The sequence below is a fragment of the Amblyomma mixtum genome, chromosome 6, assembly GCF_055824585.1.
Source record: "Amblyomma mixtum isolate Tamu chromosome 6, ASM5582458v1, whole genome shotgun sequence".
Lineage (NCBI taxonomy): Eukaryota > Metazoa > Arthropoda > Arachnida > Ixodida > Ixodidae > Amblyomma > Amblyomma mixtum.
In genome coordinates, this window is record NC_143017.1 from 112,246,153 (window position 1) to 112,272,465 (window position 26,313).

At 46.5% G+C, this 26,313-nt stretch overlaps 1 protein-coding gene across 1 annotated transcript in view; it reads right to left on the reverse strand.

Moving 5' to 3' along the window:
• Positions 1-26,313, reverse strand: part of LOC149340049 (adhesion G protein-coupled receptor L1-like) — a 92,095-nt gene that overhangs the window by 44,229 nt on the left and 21,553 nt on the right. The window contains exons 2-3 of the mRNA XM_089550635.1: positions 4,855-5,153; positions 300-605 (exon numbers count right to left, since the gene is read on the reverse strand). Coding sequence (XP_089406761.1) covers positions 300-605; positions 4,855-5,153 — 605 coding nt within the window. The remainder of the gene's footprint in view (positions 1-299; positions 606-4,854; positions 5,154-26,313) is intronic.

Consider the following 26,313-nt stretch of genomic DNA (forward strand, 5'->3'; position numbering starts at 1 on the left):
ATGGTTACAGCTGTCGCGAGGTGTTGGACATCTCGCGCTCTGCAGTGAGGTATTGCAAGAGAACACGGCAGTAGCGTGACCCGTTCGCTCTTGCATTCTGTGTTCCAGATGCTGGCGCCGACCCCTTGCGTCAAGACGGAGCGCATAATCATATGACATGGGGAAAGCAGTGGGGAGTAGGGAGGATGCCATGGGAAGAGCATGACGTGCAGACTGTCGAGGTAGCGAGGCCACCAGTGGCTACCGAAAACAATTACGACAGAGGAAGCAGCGCCAATGCTGCTTTCACGCATTCTCACCTGTACTGCGGCGTATCTGTCCCGAGGCGATTCACTTGTTGTTGGGGTGACCGCATCTACGCTGCCGTCCCCATCAGATGCGTCGGCCGTGGCAGCTGCAGAGGCGATGTCTCGCGCTCCCCGCATGTAGGTGCCACGGCTACCGGTTCTAGGAGGGTTCTCCGATGGCGAAGGGCCCGGAACAGAGCCGCTGGTCGGTACGGCATCCAGTGGTGCTGGTGGTCCGACGGTTTTCGAGGCAGAGACAGCGAGGCGGGATCCCGGTTCGCCGAAGTCTTTCAACCGGTGAGGAGGACCTGCAGTTTCCTTCGACCAAAGGAAGGAAAGGAAGGAGATCGGATACACGTACAGGCTCCTTAAATGTAACTGCAGCCGCATACCGTCAGGGTGCGATGAGTAATCAGTGCTAGCCGGTAAGCGCAATGATTAGCACAATGATGACACCGTGCTTGACTGCCACTCATCTGCCACTGATGGAGCACAAGGGGCGGCAGAAGCCTATGAATGATTGGCTGTATTCCTGGTTGGGGAGTGTAATGTGGATCACGGACCGGTTTAGTGCATCTCTTTCGAATCAGGGTGCCCAAGAGCTATTTCAACGGAGGACGGCGATCAGGATACAATGGCCGTGACATCGAGCTGATAGCCAGCTGTCTTTTTGCTGGGCATTCCTTTGTTGGGGGTAGTGGAGAATGCGGACGCGACGAAAACACCGACGACGACAACGCGAATTCAGGGCAACCACGAATGCGAATAGTGCTCTGAGCTAGCTGTAAAGGCCTACATTGGCAGCATATCTCCTTGTCTGAGGCAAATAGTTGTGGACGCCATAATTTTTATGCTCTAATATAGCACAGCTTTCCGCGACAGGTTCGCACATTTCGTCTTTTTAGTTTAGAAATGAGCATACTCTGGATGCGCTAAGCTCGTTCTTTATTACATTGTAGGCATTTTTTGTTACTTTTTTAACCGGATAAGGCGGAAGAAGTTTGCATGCAGCAGCTCACACACGTCTCCAGAAATTCGGAATAGCTGTGGTACAGTTCGCTTCTTTTGCCACTAAGTGGCGCGCCAAATTTAGCATTACAAGTTCGCCTGTCAACGGGAGGGATGAAAAAGAAAAAACACAAGGTGGTACCACAGGTTCGGTCTGAGTACCTCTTCAGAGTTAGTCCACTCGACGTCGGCGTACGAAAAGGCTACGTGTGGACTTAATCGCTTCTAATTCCTACAACGCGGAGTGGGGAGGCAGTGTTCTCAAGGCATCAACGTTGGACAGTATTCCTCTGTATTTGAAAGAATGCTGCCTTGAAAAACGGGAAAAAGCAATTGGACTGGAAAAAGCAATCGGAAAAAGCAACTGGAAAAAGCAATTGGAGCACTACACTAGTTAAGGTTTATGTTCACCTCATAAAAGCAGCTCCTAATTAATTTTGTCGCCTCTTTGGGCTCGCATTGTTTACACTTTGAAGGCTTTCGTATTATATATCGGCAAGGCATCGACATGCCCCTCTCATTATCTGGGAGATTACCTGGTACCTAAATCCCGACGAGTGCGTTAATAGTGCAGTTAGTAAACAGAAAAAAAAAACGGAATGATCAGACATGTGATGGGGCAATTCTCTGAAAGTCACTGTTTCATCTCTCGTGTGGGCGCTTCAACTGCGCCATAGAGGACAGTAGGAAGGAAAGAGTGAAAGAAGGAAGAGAAAAAGAGGCAACACAATGGAGGGCTCCAGAGTAATTTAGACCACCTGGAGATCTTTAAAGTCCCCTGACATCGCTCAGCACACGGGCGCTGTTAACGCCTCGCTTCAATCGAAACGCGGCCGCCGCGGCAGGGTTCGAAGCCGGATACTACGGCTCAGTAGCCGAGAAACCATAACGGCAGAGCCACTACCATGGGCATTGCATGCAAAGCAAAGTATGCCGCGTGGAAAGGTTATTTATTTATTTATTTATTTATTTATTTATTTATTTATTTATTTATTTATTTATTTATTTATTTATTTATTTATTTATTTATTTATTTATTTATTTATTTATTTATTTATTTATTTATTTATTTATTTATTTATTTATTTATTTATTTATTTATTTATTTATTTATTTATTTATTTATTTATTTATTTATTTATTTATTTATTTATTTATACTGCAATGCCACGAGGCATTTTAGCAGAGTGGGATATGAATACAAAAAAAAAGGAAAATTACAAGTACAAGTGTCAAAATCCCAAGCAAAAAGTTCAGAAATAAAAGTCACAATATTGAACAGCCGCTCATCGGCAATAAACAGAAAATAATACGGAGCACAGGTCTCAAAAGTGCAGGAAAAAAAACCTCAGACAAAGAAGGAACAGTATTACCCAAGCGCTCATCGGCTGTAAAAAAAGAAAATAATACGTAGTGCAACCATTACAACCAGTAAGTAACAAAAATATTTAAACATGATTTAAACCGAGAGAAGGCACTGCCAGTTCGCTACTTTGCGAGAGGGGGAAAGGGAAGAGGGGATACGAAGAGGAAGGGGAAACACGGTGGGATTACTGAAGTAGAAACCCAAGCCGTCTCGCGTTCAGTGCGCGCAGACGTGCGGAAAGCCATGTAATGCGATCAGAGCCAAGTATAATCGCCGGGCATTTGGAACTGACATGTTTACACTCGCCTTGGGTTGCAGCTGCCTCCTGCGCCAATCAATGCCTGTGCCGGCCTGTGTTGTACGCCTAATGGCACGCACACGCTTGTACTGGCGACGTGCATGTTGGTGTGTAGTTCAATTCAATTTTATTCACTACGCTCATCTGGATGGTTTCCTGGATAAAAGCTGCTATAGTCGGATACAACTTAAGTCTGCAGTGAAGCTCCGCCCACATTCAGCCTCCGGGCACTGAATTCCTCCACGACAAAAAAGTAGTCCGCTGCTTAAACGTTTCTTGTTGCCTAAACAAGAAGCTTATCACAAGAAAAAAATTACGAGTTATAAAACTTTGATACGTGGATTGTTCGATATAATCAAACATTAATAAGCTGATTTCGTTCACTGTTGCGATTGCCCAGCGGAGTAATACAGAACGCCGCGGGCCGCTGCCAGGTGTTAGCAACTGCTGTTTTTTTAAGTTGTATCCTACTATAGCGCAGCTTGACTAGGTCCAGGAAACCAAATACAAGGCATAGCATACAGCGTGCGACAACGGAGTAGTAACCATCAGTGACTAAAACACAATAAAATAAATGGTGAAGTTCAAAGCACAGAAAAAGAGGGAATGATCAGGTACAAACGTAAAAAAATATCCCTAGTTATACTGACGAAAGTAATTAGGAAACAAAAATGGAATTGCATTCAAAATATGTAAGAGAGAACATCTGAGAAGAACGACGAGGTAAACAACAAAGGAAATAATAGTACTAACAATGATATGAAATAAACATAAGTGTTCACAATTTTACAAAGTAGCTCCGTAGTTCCTTTCTTTTATAGCCAGTAGTGTTCTGAGATTGATTTAATGTACAGGGAAGGTTATGAGTTAAAGAGTGTAATTTATAGTTACTACGCAACAATGACATGGCCCATACACCCTGATATCGTGTCTCTATCAAAGCCTGGCGTTATTCTAAAAATGCCAAGGTTGATAAACAACTTTTAACATGGGTGGACGAAAAATTGTTTAGTTGAAATCAACTAAATTCGTATAGCCTATCTGCACGGATGATGGAATGTGATTGGAAGACGTTTGTGCACCGCCCACCACGGTGTCGCATCGTGAACGTAATTTTTGTTGTGTTCGCTGCAGGCGCTACACGGAGTATACAACCACGTCACAGTGACCGCTATTTTGATGAACATTCAGCACGGAGAAAGGCCGCGTGCATGGCTATAGGCTTATCCCGACCTGCTCCGGCCTGCACTGCTGAAGCTGCACGCGGTACAACAAAATTGCGCATACGAGGACACGTGAATACCCCTCCCCCGAGAAAACGACAAACAACGCTGTTAAGCGCTGCACTTGGCGTGTGAGAATGGCGCCGATTTTCCGATTCGCTACGTCCCCGACGGCTGTCGGCAAAATTTGATTTGATTTGATTTGATTTGATTTTTTTGTTTCTTTTCTGATACAGAAAGAGGAGCAAGAGCAAAAGGCGAAACGCCTGACGATGGCTCTTGCCCCGCATACAATTTGGCACAAACAGACATTTAACATAGATTTATGCAAAAAGTGCCACACCAAGATGTTCGGGGGGAAATAAGAAAATGTCACAGCACTGAGGGAAAAAAAGTTAAATAAATTATGCAACGCAAAAAAAACGCGTATGTAGCAAACAATAGACCGTACATGCCGACACAGAATAAAAAGCAAATGTTCACAATTCTGAACATGGTTGTTGCAAGTTTAGCAACATGATAGCAACATCATAATAGCAACACACAACAGCAAGATTCAAAACGATAATGCACTCCCAGAAAATACAAACTATGAACAGAAACATGGCAGATTAATTGAATTCCAACTTATTTTTGAGCAGCAGAGCTTTAAGCGTGTCAGGGGCCACCTACCGGGAGTTCGGACGCCGCTGTCCGAGGCGCGGCCAGCTTCCGGTCGCCGCAAGCAGCCGAGCTGTTGGTGGCAGTTCCTGGAGGTGCTTCGGCATCGGGCACCAGTGGCTCAGCTTGGTCAGGCTGGCTGTCTCCCGCCTGGAGTGGCTCCATGATCGGCAGGCTTCTTACTGCCGGGACGAAGGGAGGGTTGGCTGACGTCGGCTGCGAAGGCATCGCTGAGTTCCCCGAGGATGAGAGGAACGACATGGCTTGGCAGGGCCCCACGGCACATAGCAGGACTGCCATTCGCCACATGACTGCGAGAAAATGAGGATATGCTGCAGTGTTCGCGACATGGAAACAGATCATTCGCGGGCCCACCACAACAGCCGTCATTTGTGTGCGGTAAACTGCGCGTCTTATAGACCTTATGCAAAACTGCTGCCATCTACCGGAAGAAAACCGAAACGATCAAGCGACGCCATGTTGGGGGCTTGTGGCCACGGAGTCAACGTAGTTGCTTGGTGCGGACCGTGTGCGATCGGTTTTAAGTTTTTATTTTTTATTTTTTTTTTAAGTTTTTATTTTAAGAGCTTTTGATGGCTTTCGTGCTTTCTTTTGCTTGGAGAATGCAAACACTGATGTTACAGCCGTGTCAGCATACTGCTCCCACTAGCTATGTTCCTCAGGAAGTCATTTTCTGTGAAGTGTTTTAGCAAATGCGGGCAGTCGCAATGATGAAAGGGGATCCCTCTTTATTTCGATTAGGCATGCTTTGCGCACCTTCGACTCATCTGGGATGCAGTGGAAAGGCACCTGCAAAAGGAAAACGCACAGTAAAGTATGCTGCATACCTGGAAATATTTTTTCTGCATTTGGCTCAATGCATGCTTTGCTCAACATCTTGTTTACATTGGAACTAAGACGAGATTTTGTAGTTATGGTCTTCTGAAGACTGCTGCTTAATGCACAATTGCGAGATAACTTCGTGTACCATGCTACAGTGAGGTTAGTTATCTGAAATAAGTCAGAACAACAATTAGTCGAGATTAGGGACGTTATAAGCTGTTTTCAAATTTACATAAAGCCTAAAATGCCTGGTGATAGCATAGCCACCTGATCAACCCGTTGCGGTGGGTCAGTGGCTAAGGCGCGCGTTGTACTGCTGAGCCGAAGGACGTGGATTCAATCCCGGCTGCAGCGGCCATTTTTCTGATGGAGGCGAAAAACGAAAACGCCACTATATTGAGGTTTCGGCGCACGTTATAGATCCCCAGGTAGCGAAAATTATTCCAATGCCCTCCACTACTGCGCGCCTCATAGCCCAGGTGTAGCTTCGGCGCGTTAAAATAAAAAAAAAACAAACGACCTGAACATCTGTGTTGCTCGCATTTCTGCTCCCCACGATAGTAGGTATTCGGCAAAGTGATGACCCGACCATGACTGCCGACGCTGCATTGTGGGTCACGCCATCGCTTGGAAAATACGATATTCACAAAATACGCGGCGATCGAGCAGCCGACCACAAACGGTAAATGATCGATTTACGCTGCCTACTACGTACGTTAGTTACTGACACGGGCTACGCGAAGGTCCGTTGCGGATCCGTTCGCCTGTGACACTTCGCAAATTTAAGATTACATAAGACTTGTATAAAAGAAACCGAAGGTTCCGGATAAAAAAAAAACAGGCACATGAAGCCGAGCGGCAGACGCAAAACTAATCCCGCGTGAGAAACTACTAGCTGATCGATGCAGTGCGCCGTAACTGCTAGCAGGCAGGAGAGCTCCTCGGCAAATACAAGACAAGCAAACAGCCCACTTATTAATCTTTTTAGTTCTGTAAATGTTATTTGTGTTGTAACTTCGTCTACGATCTAATTATTAACTCTCGAAAAGCACTCAACACCCGCAAGAGGCTTCCCGCTGCCTCGCATCGTGCTCCAGGCGAGAAACAAAAAAAAAAGGTGCACGAAGCTAGCACTCTTACCTTGTTTCCTTGGTTATCATTGAGTCCTCTTTGTGTGCAGCAAGATACAGAGCAATATTTTGGCCTCTTGAACGACGATAAATGGCAACGTGTGCGTCGCTATTCACGTACTGCCATATACTGCGGCATCCGGAAGCCCCCAACATGGCGGAAACGCGCGCGGTCAACGCAAGGGGGCGCCAGTTTTTGCATAAGGTCTATTCAGTTATCTCAAGTCTTAAAGTCGTATTCAAAACAAGGTTGCGCGAATAGCGATCTGAATGTCTGCTTGCCTAATCAGTTAAAGAAATTGAGCACTGTATTTTGAACAAGTGAGAAACAAGTTTTGTATTATCCTTCCAAAACTGTTTCTGCAAACCACTTTATCTTGGCCCCTTCTGTTTGCGAACAGATAGACCGCAATTTTTTTTCGCCATATCAGCACGTATACATGACGTCTTTGGTTACAGTGTCAAATGAAATCCTTTGGCCATCTGGCTACGCGCTTTCCTCAGTGCTACGCCAGGCATGCGGCAGGAGGGAGGGAGGGGAGCATAATTGAATTTTTCCTGATTAATGGCTAAAGCCACCATAATTACGTGCCTATACATAGATGCATGCTTTTAATGTGCACATATCGACGTAATTCTTCTCAGCGCCGTGTCGAGGTAGCGAAGCAAAAGCACCGCATGGCGTTCTATCGTGTGTGGTGCGCGAGCGTGGTGAACGCAGCCACCTACCGTAATGAAGCTACTTGCGTTCTCGGGCGAGTGTATAAAGTGGCATCGATTTTGCAACTCTTCAAAAACAGCTTCTAGAAAGTGTGAGCACTGATGCCTGCGTCATCTGCTGTACTCGGCTCACTAGAAGAACAGTCTAAGTCACAGGCGCCTCCGCCTGTGATTTAGTCACAGGGGTTCCGCGTTATTCTACGCAGCGGCATAGCTGGTCGTATAGGCTATACATATCACACAGCGATGCACTCGTTCTCATACGAGCGCTCACATCTTCTAACGGGTCGTGGCCAGCATTCAGCATCAACGTCAACAATGGCAACGCAGTCACCCAGGAAGCCGTCATTCTGTAACTGGCACCCAGCGGCCATGGTTTCAGCGCGCCACGGGCGGCCGCTTTTTGTTCTGCTGCATTTATAATAACTTCAGAGTTAAATTCAGGCGCTGACTTTGCAAATAGGTGTTTTAGAGAAAGAATAGGACGAAGCTCCACAGAAGCGTCTTTCATTAGACGCATTTAATCCGAACAGAAACCCAGTGGTGTTATAACTGCATTAAGTGCTTTTTTTTCTCCAGTCTTGGAAGCTGCGTCTACCGGCAATAATAACCATAATAAAAATATTACTAAACTTATTTTTGAGTGATGAAGTGAAGAAGTTCAGGAAAGAAACGAAAATTCTGCTTGAGAAGTTCTTGATTTCGTTGGTTTGGTTTATTGAGTTTGACGTCCCAAAACGACTCAGGCTATGAGGGATGCCGCAGTGGAGGGCTGAGGAAAATTTCGAACACCTGGAGTTCTTTAACGTGCACTGACATCGCACAGTACACAGGCCTTTAGCATTCCACCTCCATTGAAATGCCGCCGCCACGGCTAGGATCGAACCCGCGCTTTTCGGGTTAGCAGCCGAGCACCATAACCACTGAGCCACGGCGTCTCTTTAAGGCTACGCACCAGGAAAAATAAGCTAACGTCTCAGAAACAGAAAAGTGCAATAAATCAATTAAATCTAAAAATAAAACATGGTTGTAGGGCTGAAACCAATGCCCAAGAAGAGTGCACATAAAATAACATATTAGAAGGCACACAAACAAATAACTTTAACAAACAGAAAGAATTTCACTACACTGAAGTAAAAACGTGTGTGAATTACAATCGTGGTCGTCCATGAAAGGATACATCAGAATGTTTTACATTGTTCAAAATTCCAACCGCAGGATTCCCATGACATCTGGGAAAATGATCTTCTGCGTACACATTACATCGAAGGAAGATATTTGGGAAACTTTTTAATATCTGTGCACTTTTACTAAAAAAAAAGTTTGAAATCCAATTTAGAAAACACTTCGTGTCTCAAATCTCTTAGAATGTCAAAGCTGTGGCAGTTTCCTATATAAGATTTTTTAATTCATTAATATTAGAAGTGCATGTGCAAGCGGAAATGGCGAACGCTGCCACTCGTGGCATAATGAACATAAATGTGCCACACCACCTCGGATATAAAATAACTTTAACGCGTCAATCTTGGATGTGCTAACATTCAAACTGTCCATCGATAATCGCCCAAGAGTTTTTTGTCCGTAACTTTCATCCTTGCCATAGTTCCAGGTTCCTGTTTCCGTAAGATATTTTTCTACAAAAGAATGCCAGTTGGAGTAGAAGATAAACTTCATCTTTAATGTCTTAACCTATAACATAAGCACAAACATTACAAGCATAAGGCTTTCACTTCTATTCAGGAGTATTTTATAAACAATATGGGGGAGGGGTGCTTCTTCCGACATTTTCAACACTCCATGGCATCTATTTTAGTCTAAGCTTAGTTTGAAGATTAGTACATATAGTTTCCCCATAGCAATGGACAATAAGCCATTGTCGTCGATAATGAGAGGCTGCGGCGGCGCCTGTGTCAACAGACTCGAGGTGGGGGATTCTGGCAGCAAGGCGTGCAAACATTTATTTGCCGGCGGCGGCTCATCCCTCCTGACGAGATTCTCCGCCGGGCTGGCTCTTCTCTTCTTCCCTGGGCTAAGGCGTGTTTCCCCCTTGTTTGTCCGCATCGATTCGGAACCGGCCGTGTGCAGTGTGTGCCATCCTTGTCGCCCTATTGGCTCCGCTGACGCTAATTGACGCGATGGGCTCTGACGATCTTCTTATCTCGTCGATGAAGACAGACGGGCCCACAAGAGGGGCGGAAAGCGAAGAGTCACGGTGCAGAGGAGTCCATTCCGCCGGCCCGTCAGACAGGATGGAGGGAACCCCGCTGCGTTTGTCTCGATTTCCTGGGGCCGGTGTGTCGCTGCGCCTGGAAGCCCATTTACGAATCCTGGCCAGTACAGAGTGCTTGGATACGCAAGAGCATGCATACCATATTGAATGTCACACCTTGCTGCCGTGATGCTGTACATCTACACCTTCTTAATAATATTTACGCCGCTCACCTAGCCTATTGCCGTTCAGTTTAACATCGATATGCACAACGTGGGAGATGTCCTGCCTACGAATCTAATTTACATTCCCTGGAACAGAGGCATGATTACAGCATTTTCCCGCTTTAAAAAGTCAGCTCCTTTTCTCTCCGCTGCTGCGCTCATCGCGGATACTCGGGGGACTAAGTTTACGCCACCGCACCGAAAGTGACAAGCTAGCAGCTATATAGTTGACAGAGCACTTAGTGCGGAAACAAATGATGGCGCGTCAAGTGGCGAGGGACGTCCGAAACGAGTTTCCTAACGTCAGTGCAATAAAAAGAATTTATGCCCACTTAATGCTGTATTGCTCTCTAGCGCAGCATATAGACTCACACCCAAGCCTTCGTCGTTATGTCACCGTAACGTCGTTAGCCGAACACCAACTTTCACATCCAGAGATATGTGGTTACCCCGAAACTTTACCTTGAGTTTGCGTTAGTCAGTATAGCAACCACGCGGAGCTCTGTTTACAGCAGGGCTTGGCTGCTTACACCAGCAGCGATGTCTCGTATCAGCCACCGGTGCTACGGCCAGGCGCTCGAGCAGTGAGAGAAGGGCGATGAGCCGCGTGCGCGTTTGTTCGGCAACTTGTACTCTTCGCTTACGAAAGAGTAGCCGGCACCGCTTTAACGAATGCTTGGCCTCTTGGGACAGCACAGCGCGAAGCGCCATTTCCGGCAGGCCTCTCCACAGAGACTACAGGTAGGAAATGGCCTGTACTTCTGTCTCGAGTTCCCCTCATTGCTCTTCATACATCGTCATAGGCCGTCGTCATGAAATGGATGAGTGTGTCTGTCTCATCTGTGCGCATATGGGGCTCATCACCGCTACCCCACCCACGAGGACCGGAACCCTACTCACCCTTCATAAAATAAAAGTTTTCTACCACCACAAAAAGCACCACCGCTGCCCTGCTCGTTCTGCGCATGCGTGTTACCTCTTCCACAGCACCGCTAGATGTCGCGAGACGGAGGTGAAGATTCACAAGCTCTTTAGGCTCCCATGAACTGCTTGCAGCTCAGTAGCGATACGAATGACAAAGAGTTCCGGATTCTATACTTTCTTAACGCCGGACCGTACCGTTTAAGCCCGACGAGAACTACACAAAACGTCATGCTTTAAATGATGTGATCTGTGGTCACTTTATATCGACCGAACTGAAATCACGTCCTAGTCGCTAAAAGAGCCTCTGTACGCGTGTCACTGCGGATGTTGCTTACGTTGTCATATACGACGGACGTTCATGGCACTTTCTGATTATCACAGACCTTTTTTTGGGTGCATGGGTAGTCATGAATATGAACTGTCATTTCCGATAAACGCGGCCTATCTTTCCAGTACTTCGGTAGCCAGGATTAAAATATACCCTTTTGCAAGAAATACGAGTCCTCAGCAGGAACAAGGACGGGAATCGCTCGCATCATCAAAAGATTTAAATGCACTGCGCAACCCACAAGCAAATCCCCTCAGGGTGCATATAAAAGATAGAGGCCGCAACGACCCCATTTCAGAAGGTAATTTTTCACAGAAAAACTAAGTTGGGCGGAATTTTTTTATGAATAAAGTTCAAGAAAAGCATCGGCCAAAAAATAAATGCCTGCCCCTTTGGCCCCAACCAGACCCTCCTAAGGTAGCCCATAACCCCGACCCACCATTTGGCATTTTCCGTGCCTTGTTCACGACCTGTTCCTAACGTCCAGCGTGGTGCCCTGCGCGCTCGCTCTTTCAAGCTTCTTGCTTCCGTCGGACCCACTCTGCCAGATTGGATCCGCGGGAGACGCTCTGGAGCGAGACCGCATCCATTAACCAAGAGTTGGAAGCGGCGTGCTGCCAGAAAGCTGACCCTAAATGCCTTTCGGCGCTTTAGCCTCCTCGCTTCGAATACAAGGAGGGAATGTCTGCTGTCGCCCTTCGACACATCGACAATACGTTGTACAACCAGCCTTTCTCCGTGGCGGATGAGCGCTGAAACCCTGGTGGAGGTCGGTGAAAACAATCTGAACAGCCCAACTGCGTGCAGCTGTCACAGCAGGCGTGTGGGGGGGAAAATTAGTAAACAAAAAAAACTACGGCTTCTATTGTATGTAGTCATCCACACGTCTAACAGTGACCCCGCCATGTCAGCGACGAACCGAGCAGCACAGGGCAGGCCGGGGGGGGGGGGGGGGGGGGGGGGCAACAGCAAGAAAGGTTACATCTCATCTCGTCGTCGAGATGGGCCTGCGGCAAGAAACGGATCTGCAAGTACAAAACAAAAATTGCGGAAAAGCCTGCACCGAGACAACCCGTGCCCTCTATTGTCGGGTAGGCATGCCTGTGCTTATACGGGAGATAGGCAGGAGTTCAGGTGTCCCTAATATCCCCCAAGCAGCGAGATGCAAGGTTGTGTTTTGCGCTGAAGTGGTAGATGGTGCCCGTCTGATTTCAAAACCATCCAGGTGAGCACTCGAAGTACTCTCATGGTTAGGCTGGCTATGGTCATTGCGGTTCCCGGTTAGACTCATCGCCGCGGGGCGCAGAGGAAGGGACGGAAATGCACATAGCGGGATAATTCCCGATCGCAGACTGTCCGGGGTCAGCTCCTGGGAGCGCAGAAGTAATAAATAACCTGCTTCGCAGGCTTCAAACGGTGGAGAAAGTTTCGGGAAGCAAGGTGTTGGGTTCGCCGATCGCTTCAGCCTTGAGTGCAGAAAAGTGACCAGTGCCGGAAAATTCTGTTTACAAATACTCTGTTCACGTAGTCTGATCAGCCACGCCAAAGGCTTCGCGAAAGTCAGGGAGACAAACAAACATATATCATATTTTCCCGGGCTTCCGGTGTGTTGCTGTGTGAACACTGCACATTGCTATTTCCGTCGAACGTGCTCCTAACAGCTATAGATGTACAATGTGGTGTCTATTCCAACATGTAGCTCATGTGACGGCCGCACATGACGCGAAATGGAAAGCCCATATTGTCACGTGAGTGGGGCTACAGGCACGTATGAAGCCGACGAAGTCGTGGCAGCACAAGGCCTAGCGGTCATGGCACTCGAACGAACTTCTTACGGGGCGAGCATACATGTTGCCCCACAGACAAACTCTGCAGTGGCAATAGCAACAAGTGCACACAGCGGCCGTGGAAGATGGGAATCCGTGCGGATCTTGGCTGCGTTCATTTTAAATGCATAGGGTAGAATAAAGTTCAAAAAGAAATACGATTGGTCTACTTCATCCTTAAGAGTAGATATAACCATGAAATGCCCTGCAAGACAGGCGCAGCGCATTCTAGATCAGCTCACTGGTGGCGTTATCCGCAGCGAGTCTTGAAGAGCCTCCTTTATAAGCCACTTTTCTTAGCTGGACACAGCGCTCAACTTCCAGAGCTGGTCATGTGGTGTTGAAGAGATTCACTGGTCGCTGACCATGGTCAAACACAAAATTGTGTTTGACCATGGTCAATGACCAGTGAATCTCATCAAGACATGATTCCTGACCAGACGCTATGCCGTCGAACCCTCGACTGGTCATGTGGGGATTCGCACCACTTCACACAGTCGCTGAAATTCGCATTACCAGAAACGTAAACGTCCGGTGAATTTTTTTCGCCCGATTTCTGTCGTGTTGCTGGGAAACTTAGTTATATATAGAAAGCCAAGGTAAAAATCACATCACTGGTTCACAGAATTGCCGCATGTGAGCTCGTCGTTATGTCTTAGCCCTTTTCTGAATTCCGCGCTTCCGAATGGAGCGGCCACCACAGCCTGTGCAGTCGGGAGCACAAACTGTTCCCCTCAATTACGGTGGCGTTCCCGTGTGCCGGGAGAGATGCACTCGCGGACATTAGGGAGGCGTAGCGGTGACAGCCACGGCCGGATAACTAATGGCGCAGAATACAACTTGCATGCTTCACGAAGCGGCGTCTTCAGCTTAGTACACACAGCTACTTTGTTCTGGCCTGTGTTGGGACAAATGACTATCATCACCCTTTAAAATAACACGTGCTCATGCAGCACGATCCAGCACTCTAGTCACGCTGCAACCATTCGGTGATGACGCATTCTTCTGAAGCACTGCGCCGGAGCTCTGTTTCCGACGGTAGTAATTGCTAGCGCACAAAACAAGCTCAACTTTCTCGAAAACGCATATGATTCTCTAGAAAGCCTTCTCTCGCCAAGAGACCGAATCTTCAGGGAAAAGAAGGGGTGCGAACCACTTCCTGAAAAACAGGAGCGGCTCTCAAAGCAAGTACAACCGCGAAACAAAGATGGCGCCGAACAACTCGCTGCATGCTGCGAAATCCTGCATCTGCCCCTCCTTAATTCAAAGGCGGCAAGACCGCACAACAGGATTGCGTGCGAGCTTTCGGGACATGGGTCTGTTTTCTTTCGATGGGTGCATATCTTAGTACATAAAATAATACTTGCAATATGTTAGGCGCTGCAAAAAAAGTGGAAGCGCTAACGAGCTCAGCGTCGACATTATGATGAGCTTCGCAAACCGCGTTTCGAGTGCATTAAGCAAGGAGAGCTTGCGCGATCCGAGTGGCCTTAGTAAAGCAGTTTGTTTAAAATGCCTGCGCAGAGGCAGCGTGTCCCCTAATGCCTCGCGAAAAAGGGCGCTGTCCTGTGTTTGGTTTTATGGCCCATAAGCTGCTGAGGCGAATATGCGCCAAACACAAGGTTAAAAAAGTCTGTTCGTCGTATTAAATAAAGTATCATTCCTAAAATGTTTAGTTTGTTTCAAACATTTGCTTTCTTTAAAAACCCCAAAACATGCGACAGATCAACAAGCGCATTTTCACCTAGGTGTAGCATTGAGTGAAAAGGAATGTGGCCGCTGTACGAAACAGTAAAATATTTTGTCCTGAATTTTTCGAGTTTGAGCTTGAAAATAAAACATATTTTAGTGTGAGGTCGGCTCCACATTTTCCACAAGGAGGCCTGCCTTGTTTCATCAGTATGTGTCATGTGTGCGCGTCTTATGCGAAGACGACATTAGATTTCTTAAAAAAAACGCTCCACTTGTCTGCATGGCTTCCATTTTCCCAAGACGGCCTTTGCGAAGTGTAGCTTGTTTTTCAGTTCATTACCCTGCTCCTTGTGCCATTTGTTCTTCAATTTACTATGCATCAACTTCATGCAGTCTTTATGCGGTGCGTTGATTTCACCACTCAGAGCTCGTGCAGTACATAAGTCGACTCTCTCGCTATCATCTATGCCGACGTGGCTCGGGAAACAGCGTAATCTTATACATCCTTGTGTTGTGACTTTTTCTCTGTCGTGTATGGCGCTTACTACTGAAGGTTCAACTGCATTTCTTGACTGTAGCGCTGTGAGTAGGCTCAGGGAATCAGTGTAGATTGTGCTGTTTTCTATGTTCTCATATACTTTTCTGCTCAAAGCCATACACGCTGCATAACATTCGGCAGTAAAGATGCATACATAATTTGGCAGTCCTAATGTTGTTGTTCTTTTTTTCCATTTCCCCTGTACTACTACACTTCCGACGTGCGTTGCTGTTTTTGAGCCGTCTGTGTAAAATTACACGTAACTTTCATGTTTTTCTTTTAGAGCCAGGTATTTTGTAGCAAGAGCTCAAGTGGTGTTTGTTTTTTACGAAAGCCTATAAGCATCAAGTCACCCGATGCGGGAAGGCTTAACGTGGGAAGTTTCAGGCAGAGTATCTAATATTTCTAGTCTGTGACATATATCTTCAAAGCGTAATAACAAGTATTTTCAGTAAGTATGCACACGTAATCATTGCTCTCCTGTTTCCAAGGTATGTTTGAAGTTTCTAAGTAGGGATTTTTGCGGGGGATGTTCTGTATGCACCAGTTTTGACACGTAGACCTAGGATTTTTACAGGATCCAGATTTTTAAGGTATGATGGCATCAATGTATCAATGTATCAATGGTATTGTATAGTATGGTATGGTATGGTATGGTATGGTATGGTATGGTATGGTATGGTATGGTATGGTATGGTATGGTATGGTATGGTATGGTATGGTATGGTATGGTATGGTATGTATCAATGGTATGATGGTATCAATGATATCAAACAGTATCAATGTCTATAACAAAAAGAAATCTAAGTTGTGTTTTTTGTACGGATGTGACAGTACGATCCTCAAAACAGTCACTGAATATAAGTACTTGGGCGTCGTGGTCTCTGGGACCTCTGGGATCCCAGATCTCTTGGGGAGATCTGGGATGGTCAGCTCATGTAGACTATGTTGCAAACAAAGCGGTGTTGAAGTTAATGTATCTAAAACGGGCCCTGTGGTACTGTACGAGGGAAGTAAAACTTTTGGCTTGTGTGATGTGTATTCGCCCAATCTTGGAATATGCGAACGTGGCATGGTTTCCGTTTGTCCAAAATCAGATTTCTACGCTCGAAGCTGTCCAGCGGTAGGCCACGTGTTTTATCTGAAACAGATATCATCGCACCGAGTCACCCACGCAGATGCTGACCGAGATTGGGCTTCGTACACTAACCAGCTGTGCGATGCTACAACGGCTGAAATTTTTATACCTTATCTTGTATAACATGATTAAAGTAAATCCTGATACCTACTTTTCTTTCAATACTTCTAGAGGAATCCGTCATAAGCATCAATTCACACTCCAAGAATATTTTTGTGCCAATAATACATACAGTTCTTTGTTTTTCCCGCGAGCTGTGCAAGATTGGAATTCTTCAGATCAGAGTGTGGTCTCGAAGTGTACTATTGACAAATTTGTTGAACTTGCTGGCAACTCTGGACTGTCAACAACGAAGATGTGTTGTCATAACTAATTTGTCTGTCTTCTGCTTTTTATGCATAAATGTAAATCTGTGATAATGTCAGTGCGTTAATGACGGTATCCGCAGTGTTTTTTTTATGTGCTTGCATAATTTTTGTTGTAGTGGTCTTCGCATACTCTTGTGTACAAACGTGTGTATGGCTGTATGAGAAAATGTATACGGGTCCTTAATCCACTCCTGTAAAAATCCCTAAAAGGATTTACAGTATCTCCAAATAAAATTAAAAAAATGGTCTCGCAGACCCATACACAACACATTCGTAATCTAAGGAAGAGCGTACTACGAAGCAGTAGATCTGTAACAGACACATTCTATCAGACCCCTCTGACTTTCAGTGTTTTCGCGTGAGTACATTGAGTATAATCTATATCTGGAAGCTTTTTATAGGGTGCTTATGTGAGGTGAGAATGTGAGCTTTTTTTTCAGAAGTTTCACTTTAAAATCTGTGGTATTGTTTTATTGAAAGTACAATATCATTCAACTGCACGGTGCGATTGTTCTGCAAGCTTATTTTGAGGAAGGAAAGAATAGCAAATGTTTTTTTTGTGGAGAGACCTTATATCCACTTCTCTATGCACAGATCGTTGTCTTGTCCAGTGTGAGTTGTGTCTGTTTCTCACATGTTCATAAGATGGAGAGTGTGCACGTCATTTGGAGGTCACTAGCATATACGGAATACATGATGGACTTTGGAATTACTTTCCCTACGGAATTCATTTTCACAACAAAAATCGTAGTGCTTAAAATACAAACCTTATGTACCCCATTTTCCTGAACTAAGTTCCTCGAAAGAGTTGAACCCAGGTGTACATAAAGTGAACGACCAGACTAAGATTATTTGAAATAGTTCAGCATCCTACCGCGGATACCCAGGTCTGCTAGGCCGCTGAGAATTCCGAACCTCCTTGCGGTATCGTAAGGAATCTTCATATCAAAGAAAACTGTTAGACAGTGTTGTTTCTGTATGAACGCTGCTCGGACTGTGTTTTAAAGGCGGAATACAATATCAGTTGTTGAACCCGTTTTTTTTTTTATCTACATTTCGTGCATGTGAACAAATTCACGCGATTCGAGGATAAATATTAACCTATAATTCAACGCACTGTCGAAATATTTGGCGAGTCAACCCGAGACTGCTATCGGTCTCAAACTACCACGAGAGGTTGGCGGCTTCCCGGGTTTCAGGAATGGCATAATACCTGTTTTTTCTGAGCCTCTCGCATTTTTCCTAGTGTCCTTATTTTGTTAAATGATATCAAAAGTGCCTCCAGGGCAGCCTCGGGGAGATGTTCTAGCATTTCGCAATGCACTTCATTAGGGCCGGGTGCTGTTTGTTTACCGGCGAAGAATACTTTATAGATAAGTTATTATAAGGCTGGTTTAAACTGGCACTTGTCAAAAATCTATTTTTCCGTCGTGTTTTTTGTACTTTAAAAATGGTTGTGTGGAGTTTGACTATAGAGATGTGTTTCGCTAGTGTGTCTACCCGTCCATCAACCATGTGGCTTCGACAGGTGCCAAAGACCGGTGTGGTGCCCTGCCCGGTGCCACCACATCGGCGAAAGTTGTTTTCCGGGTGCACTGGCATTTTGCTAATCGTTTACGTGCTTCTAGAAACGCTATACGTCTTCTTTAGTCTTGTATGTTATCATCTAGTTGTCTTTCTTCTAGGATGGACTCGAGTTCAATTACGGTGGGGGGGTCTACTTAATTAGCGCACTTTGGTGCCGCTTTGCAGTAATCGAATTGGTGTTCATTAGATGTAAATTTGCACAAGTTTGGCGGCGGTGACAACTCTGGGATCCATGGCCGAACCCTTGGTATTTGAAGCATTGTCGGAGATTTGGAATGTGTGCGGAGACAGTTAATTTTACGTATTTTACTTTATGGATTAAGGGAGTTGGCAGGAGGAGAAAGTCACCACTGTGAGCTTTGTTGGTGTCTCCTTAGAGCCTTTTGAAGTTTTTACATGTTGCACATCAGTGACGTTCTGGTTTTTGACGTCCTGCCACATTTCTTCTTCAATTAGAGTCAGGAAATCGCGTTTGGAAATTGCGCCTTTGGCTATATTCAATTATCTGCAAGCGCTGATGGAGACAGTGATGTTTCCAAAGATCACGATGTTCTGGAATTTGGAGTATTGTACCTCATCTCGGACCTCAAGGAGCATGTCGTCGCTGGCTAGTTTCGTTATCTTGTAGTCAAGGCCCAAGGAATCAGTGAGTCTTTTAGAAACAATAAATAGTGAAATGATTCGTGCTGTGGCAGAAAAAACTGCCTAGAGTAGTACGCTAGGCTAACAACCAGGCAGACTTCCCCTGTATTCATTAAAGTCTTTCTCCCTACCCTCCTGGTTCGTCCGCTCTTTCACTATGTACAACATGGTACATCGGGGAAGCTTCTTTTGCGCTTTGAAAGAACTGTGCAGTTAACTGGGGTCCACCCTCTATTTTTGAGGGCGATCATTTGTTCACTGGGTATAGCCATAAAAAAATATTTGTTCTTCGGCCACGGGGCCAGCCGCCCACCGTGGAGCCGAACAAGTGAACGAGACAGGAACTTCAAAGCAAGCCCTGCCAACATGCTGTAAACCCTAACTATAACTCAATATGGCGTAACAAAGGGTAGTTATTCACATGAGGCTAACCCTAGCCGCCGGGTAAAACAGGAAAAAGCAAGAAGAGAGGAGGAGACAGGAGAGTTGTGAGAAAGAAAAATAGGAAAGTGAGAGATGGAGGGGAGTACAGAAAAAGGCGACTGCCGATTTCCTCCGGTCGGGTAATGCTGGAGGTGCCGTCTACAGGAAGCTGGGGACAAAGTAGTGTGTTTCCTCAGCGCAGGGGTCTTAAAGGGCCAAACTCTCGGGATCGGCTCGACCACCATGCAGGTTCCCATTTTCTCCGGGCAAGGCTGAGCCAGGCACGCACGGCTGGTCGAGGGTGCGCATTCCTGACCGACATCCCCCTGTTGGGATACCTGAGTGGATGTTCGTTAAACCAGGGTGTAGCAACTCCCCATCATGTGCATATTGCAGATGCCCCTGCGGCGAAACTTGAGAAAAAGAAAAAAATTTACCAAAGATAAAGTGGTCAAACACTTCCCAACAGAACAAGGTGTCGCTTGACGACCATCCGCTGCGGGCGATCTCTGCAGTTTCAAGACACCCTTCCTGACGCTGAAACCGGCGCAGTCCCCGCAGCTCAGCCGCGTGTCTACACTTTCCATGTAGTGTTTCCCACGTGCGCTTGCAACAATGGCTAGGTAATTGTGCTTCGGGGAGCCTCCACAGTATACCTCTTTGGGGAGGACAGTGCACGCCGCCCCACATAAAAGCTCCGACACGAAAGCAGGCCATTGCAAACAACTCAATCCTTGTAATGCACATGCGTTGTACAATGATGGTCCTTGTTTTATGCGTCCCATTCACAAGGGGGGGGGGGGGGGGGGGGGGAGTTTGCTCAATTCAGCCGACGACGAGCAAATGCCTTTCGTGGCAAAGCTCCCTGCTACCTTCTATTAGCGGGGTTTACACTAACGCAGCACATATTTCCGACGTTTATTACAGGCCATACTCCGTACAAAAATTGTCCTGCGATGGTATTAGTCGAATCCCGGCTGTATCACTGTGTAGCGATACTAAGAAATAAGCTTCCACGGGCCCTTCTCTCGGAACAAATATCGGCCCACGGTTAAACTTGTAACAGTTGACGCCGCACCCAGCATGTCATTGGAGATATCCAGCAGCGACACTAATTCTATCGGCTTTAAGCACGGCTTAAGAGCGTCCGTACTTTGAAAAATATACCGGACAGCAAACCCGTTTGCTGGCACATGTTTGTTCATGCCATTACAGCACGAGGGGAGTTTAGAATCATAGGATAGGGTACGCAGACGCCGGGCGCCTTCCTGCGGTTTTATTCTGAAGCGCAGCTGCCATTGAATTGACCTTTCTATAGCGAAGCGAAAGCGCTACAAAAAGTCGGCGATAAACTATTCAGAGCCGAGGACTGGCGCTAAAACCCAGTGCGGGATCTCTAGTTAATCGCAGATTTCGAATTCATCAACCGTGCCTCTTTTTGCGACTAGACTCTAAAATTGTCACGATACGCCTCCTTGTGTTGGACGCTCTCCCTGCCGCTGGAGCACGGCGCACGCGCAAGGCTGCGCTCTGCGTTCTACGCGGCAAACAGCAGAGGAGACGCAAAAGCAAGCGTAGCTGGTGCGTATCGATTTCGAGCGCCGCTGAAAACAACTGAAAGACGGGGCCACGCGATCCCTGAGCCGAAGGGAATGCGAGCCTCTCGCAGACAGTATTCACTTTCTCGGCAGCGGTTTCATTTTTATGCATGCAACGAGCCGAGAGCAACACGCCTCCTGAGGCGCGCACGTCGAGCGAGTCGAAAACAGTCTAGGCATCGATTGAAGGGAGCTTCTTTGGAGTTTTAAACGCAAAACCTTTTCTCCCCATGAAAATTTCATGAGGCCAGTTCGCTGTCGTTGCTGTCAGCTTTCGAGGAGCTTGGCGCAAACGTTGCCTCTGAGCTGGAGGGTGCCTGATCTCTGTGAAGTAGTAACCACGCCTGCGTGGAGAGCACACACTAATCGCTCCGGCTTCGCCGATTTACAAACCGCCGGCAGGAACCATTCATAATTAACAATGGCGTTGCACTATTATTTATTTCTTTCAGCTATGAGTTTATGGCGTCGTTTGTAATTCTGCCCCCGCGGTGGCTCAGTGGTTATGGTGCTCGGCTGCTGACACGAAAGACGCGGGTTCGATCCCGGCCGAGCGGTTGAATTTCTTTGGAGGAGAAATTCTAGAGGCCCGTGTACCGTGCGATGTCAGTGCACGTTAAAAAACCCCAGGTGGTCGAAATTTCCGGAGCCCTCCACTACTGCGTCTCTCATAGCCTTAGTCGCTTTGGGACGTTAAACCCCATAAACCAAACAAACCAAACCATCGTTTGTAATTCTGTTTTTTTCTCTCCGAATTTACTTTACTTTTACGGCTACATGTCACTGTTATTGCCGAGGCTACCCAGAAAATTGCCCGACTGATGACACCAGTGTCTCGTACATCCGGGACTTGATCTACTTTCAAGGCGACAGCTGTTGCTCGCCCGAGTAGTGAAGACGCAAGAATATTCATTAAACAGAGAGACAGGAGGCGCGGGAGCTGTTCGCGCTAGACTACACGCGTCCTTTCTGCGCTCATACTCAGAGATTTTTTTTCCCGTGCCACAGTGGCAGCCGCTATCGTCGAGGAAAGTGAGCGAAGCGGACTTGCGTGCGAGTGGCTCTCGGGGCGAGGGAAGCTGCGAAGACTGGTAGCAAGAAGGCGGGGAGCGCACGAGGCGTTTAGAGAGGGGAGACATAGTAGTTAAGAGGAAACACGTTTATTGCGATTACGGGCAGGGATAGGATGAACGGTCGCGGTTGCATTTCGCGCTGCATGCGCGATTGCGTGGTCAGGACGTACTAGGCAGCCGCATTCGGCAAGCGATCGCCACCTACGTGTGTGCCACTGTCCGGTAAGACATCAGCCGCAACACGTGAGCCGAAGCTAATGAGAACTTGCACCGAAGAAAGCGTGCACAGGCTTTCACGAGCACTTTCTTTTCTCCGTTCTTGTTAGGCAGCCTCAGGTGACTTTAGGTGGCTTTAGGTAGCCTTAGACTGCGCAGTGACAGTATGCTAGGTTCATCAAGAAGCGATATTTCCAAAACAATGGCGAGAGCTCCACCACGTAGGCCACTCGTATGTTCTCGGACATTCTCGAGGTGTGGACTCTTGACCTCTTCTCTAAGCGTGCAGAAGGGCGAGCTCCGTCATCGTTACATTTCGTGTGATAATTAACGGATCTACAAATTATAACAGAGAATATTTGAATGTAGGGACTGCTCGGCGGGAGCACTTTCCAACTCGAAGAAGAAGAGGCAGCACAATCGCCACGCCAACACACTTCAAACGTGGGGCGTTCGGATTAGCCCTTTGAGCAGCGTGCCTATTTCCTCTTTATTGCGCTTTCAAGAAACCATGCCTTTTGTCGGCATAATAATTTTGGGCACGAGCGGGCACGAGCGGGAAAAAAATATTGGCTGTTTTCAATTACGAAGCGATCTTTTGAGCTGCCTCGTGGAGATGACAGCAGTCGCATTAGCATTACTCCAATTCAATCTCGCTTCCGCTATATTGCGCTTTGCCGAAAACAGTGACTAGAGAAATATTGAGGAAATGAAAACCAGCTCACGCGAGAGAAATGCGCACATGCGGGCAGAAACCGAAGGGAGGCCGCGGCATAAACCGAAATTACGATTCGAAACTTTTTTGCCCGCCACACAGTATATCGCGCCAGGAACTACCGAGGCGAACGTCCCCGAGGACGAGCAGGACATGGAAATGCGATCCCTCGTTCGAGAGCTTCGCCCGGGAAAAAAAAAATGCACAAAAAGAAAATGTCTAACCAGGAAATGCGGGCGTCGAAAGTTGCGAGGAGCCGAACAGCTCGCAGGCACGAACATTCTAGAAGAGCGAAAACAAACGTGCCGAGAAGCCCCTTCGTCGCGCGCTGCTCTGCGCTGGCAGACAAATGGGGCGGGTAGCTTGTGCAAACAGCGCACGAGGTGCGCATCTTTCACGCTTCTCGCAAAAAGCGCAGCGAAACCTATGTGGGCAAGAACGAAGAAAACAAGGGAACAAGCACGTGTCTAGTTGTTGCCATGGAAACTACCAACGGTGATCAGTGCAGAGGAAGGAACGCGGGCGGCAACCATATATTTATAGTAATCCAGTGCGTGGTTGCTGTCTTATTGTGTGATCAGGCAAAACCTCAAAATGAAATAAAAGTCGCACCGGGCATCCTGAAAATTGCAAATAAAGTAGCACGTAATCCGCAATTGCGCCGTGTTTTGAATCGGTCAATAAAAAAAAGTAAGAATAAAGGTAAAAATGACGGAAGGAAAACAAATCAGAAGGACAAAAGTAGACGGAGGGAGACGACTAAGGCGAAAAATAAATAGAATGGCGACGCTACAGAGAGATGCGAGCCAACAAGTATCAGGTTCCATCGCAAGCAGGATTTCTCTTTCCCTCCGCCGCAATCTCTCCAGTTACGAGGGAAGCTTAAGGCGACAGCAGCGCGCTGCTACTCGAAACGTTTTTCTCGCTTATTCCTAATGTTTTGCTCGGTGCTTCAGCGTGGTGAGTTTTCTTCTAGCGGCTTAGGGTTCCGATGGAAGCGGCTTGTGCAGGTCGGCGAAGGTGCTTTCGTGCAGTTTCTAGCTGCTGCTCAGGTTCATAGTTTGTTCCAGGTGAAAAAAAGCCATCTGTAGCCACTCTGCCGTTGCTTCGGATTCACAGCCCAATACGAGAAACATGGCATACCCATTTAAGAAACATGCACGAACTGTTCCGATGAGGTAAGCAGTATTGAGTAAAAGTAAACGGAATCATGACAATCCCGTTAAATCCAAAGCCGTTATGTACTGTGGCAAGAATAAACGGGTTCCTCTGCAGTGATCATATATTTCTGGTCGTCGCGGTGGCTCAGCGGTTACGGCGCTCGGCTGCTGACCCGAAAGGCGTGGGTTCAAACTCGACCAAAGCGGTCGAATTTTGATGGAAGTGAAATTCTAGAGGCCCGTGTACTGTGTGATGTCGCGCTGTTGGATTTCCTCTGAACATTTGACCAATACTGCTATATTTCGCCCATCTATAACTGCTATAACTGCTATAACTCGCCCATCAGCTCGTGCTTTCATGCTATATTTCGTTCCTTCCGCTACTGCCGGCGCCGGATTATGGCCGGCGCGCAGTGATTCATGTTATTTCTGACATTTTTTTTGTACAGTAACGCAGACATGCTGTCTCGGAGCCCTCGACTACAGCGTCCCACATGACCTGAGTCTCTTTAGGACGTTAAACCTCAATAAACCAAATGATTCATTTCTGATGACAAGCCCATAAGTATAGTTGACAAAGATTTGATTCACGGCGTATGTGAACAAGGCGTGCATGTGGGAGCCAAAAAGTTATTCTTTTTCATTCTAGTTATTCTCGTGGCATTCCCACCAGAATAGTACATGATTTGATTCACCATTCTCTTGATTTCAGAAAGCTTGGCTTAACGCCTTCTGGTGTTAGTCGTGTTATGCCACGCAGCTGCGCATCGCTTGCATAATGCGCTGAAATAGAAATAATCACACCAATACTCGCCATTGCATCCTTAGTACCCATTTCATGGCCGCATTTTATCTTCGTTTTTTTTTTTTTACCTCTTCCACTCTGCTCTCCTTCTGTCTTTATCTCCCAAATTCCCCTCCCTACGCAGAGTAGCATGCCAGCGATTTTTAAACGCCGGCTAAATTCTCTGCTCTTCATTAAAGAGTCTCTCTCTCTATAATCACACCCGGCTTCCTACCTTAACCAGTGTACGCTAGTCTTGGTCATGACAAGCAGAAAACATGAGCAAACCTCGTTTTGCAAAGCGTACTTAGTTGCATGGTTAAACACCTTTAATTAATGTCCATTGTCCTGTAATAATCCACACTCTAATATTTTAAAAGCCAACTTAGTTACATGATTATAAACCTTTAGCCAATGTCCTGTAATAATCCGCACTTTAATCGTTTACTCCGATATGGATTGGTGGTATATGGGAATTTCACTTGTTGCAAACCACGCACTTTTTTAACCGCCTTGCTAACTTAGTGTCACTAGCTTTCGGCCCCTGAGCCCAAGTTTGCTGAATTTAATCCCAGCCGTGGCGGCTGCATTTCGACGGGAGAGGCGAAATGGAAAGCTCCCGTGTGCTGCACGATGTCAATGCACGCTAAAAAATTTCTGGCGGCCGAAATTAATCTGAAGCTCTGCACTATACGACGCCATTTTTTGTCCATGTTCACGGTTAAGGTGTTGAATCTCGCATAACACAAACATCATGCACTCTTCTTGAATAGGTATTACTAAACACTTGACACGTCTTGCATCTCTTGATTATCAGACGACAAATGTGAGCACCCGAAGTGTATGCAAGTTATTCGGCCAAGCGGCCGTATAGTGTGGTGGAATTATCACCGTTAATTTCCTAACAAACCTCTTAAAATTCTAATTACTTGCTGAGGCTTAAGTGCTTGTTTTTGTGAAAACACAGGCAGTCATTGTGTTAGGGCGTTATCTTTGCCTGAATTTTTCAAAAAACGACGGCGTTCTGAGGTATCTTCAATGTCCGGTTAAATCGACGTGATTACGACCTGACTAGAGTGACCAAGGGCGCCAAACTTTTCCCTGGTGTGATGACCAGGTGCATCTCGTGATGTTTCTTCGATTTCTCTTGCCTAAAATGAAACAAAACACTTTTCAGCTTCATCTAGTGCTCGTCGTCATGAACACACAAAAATCAGCAACAAATGCCTTCTACCAGGGAACAGCAGTTAGCATACTTCTGTTCGATATCAAAATTTAGAAGAAATCGTAAACTACAATGGTCAAGCTCAAAACCGCTTTGACGTAATAAACA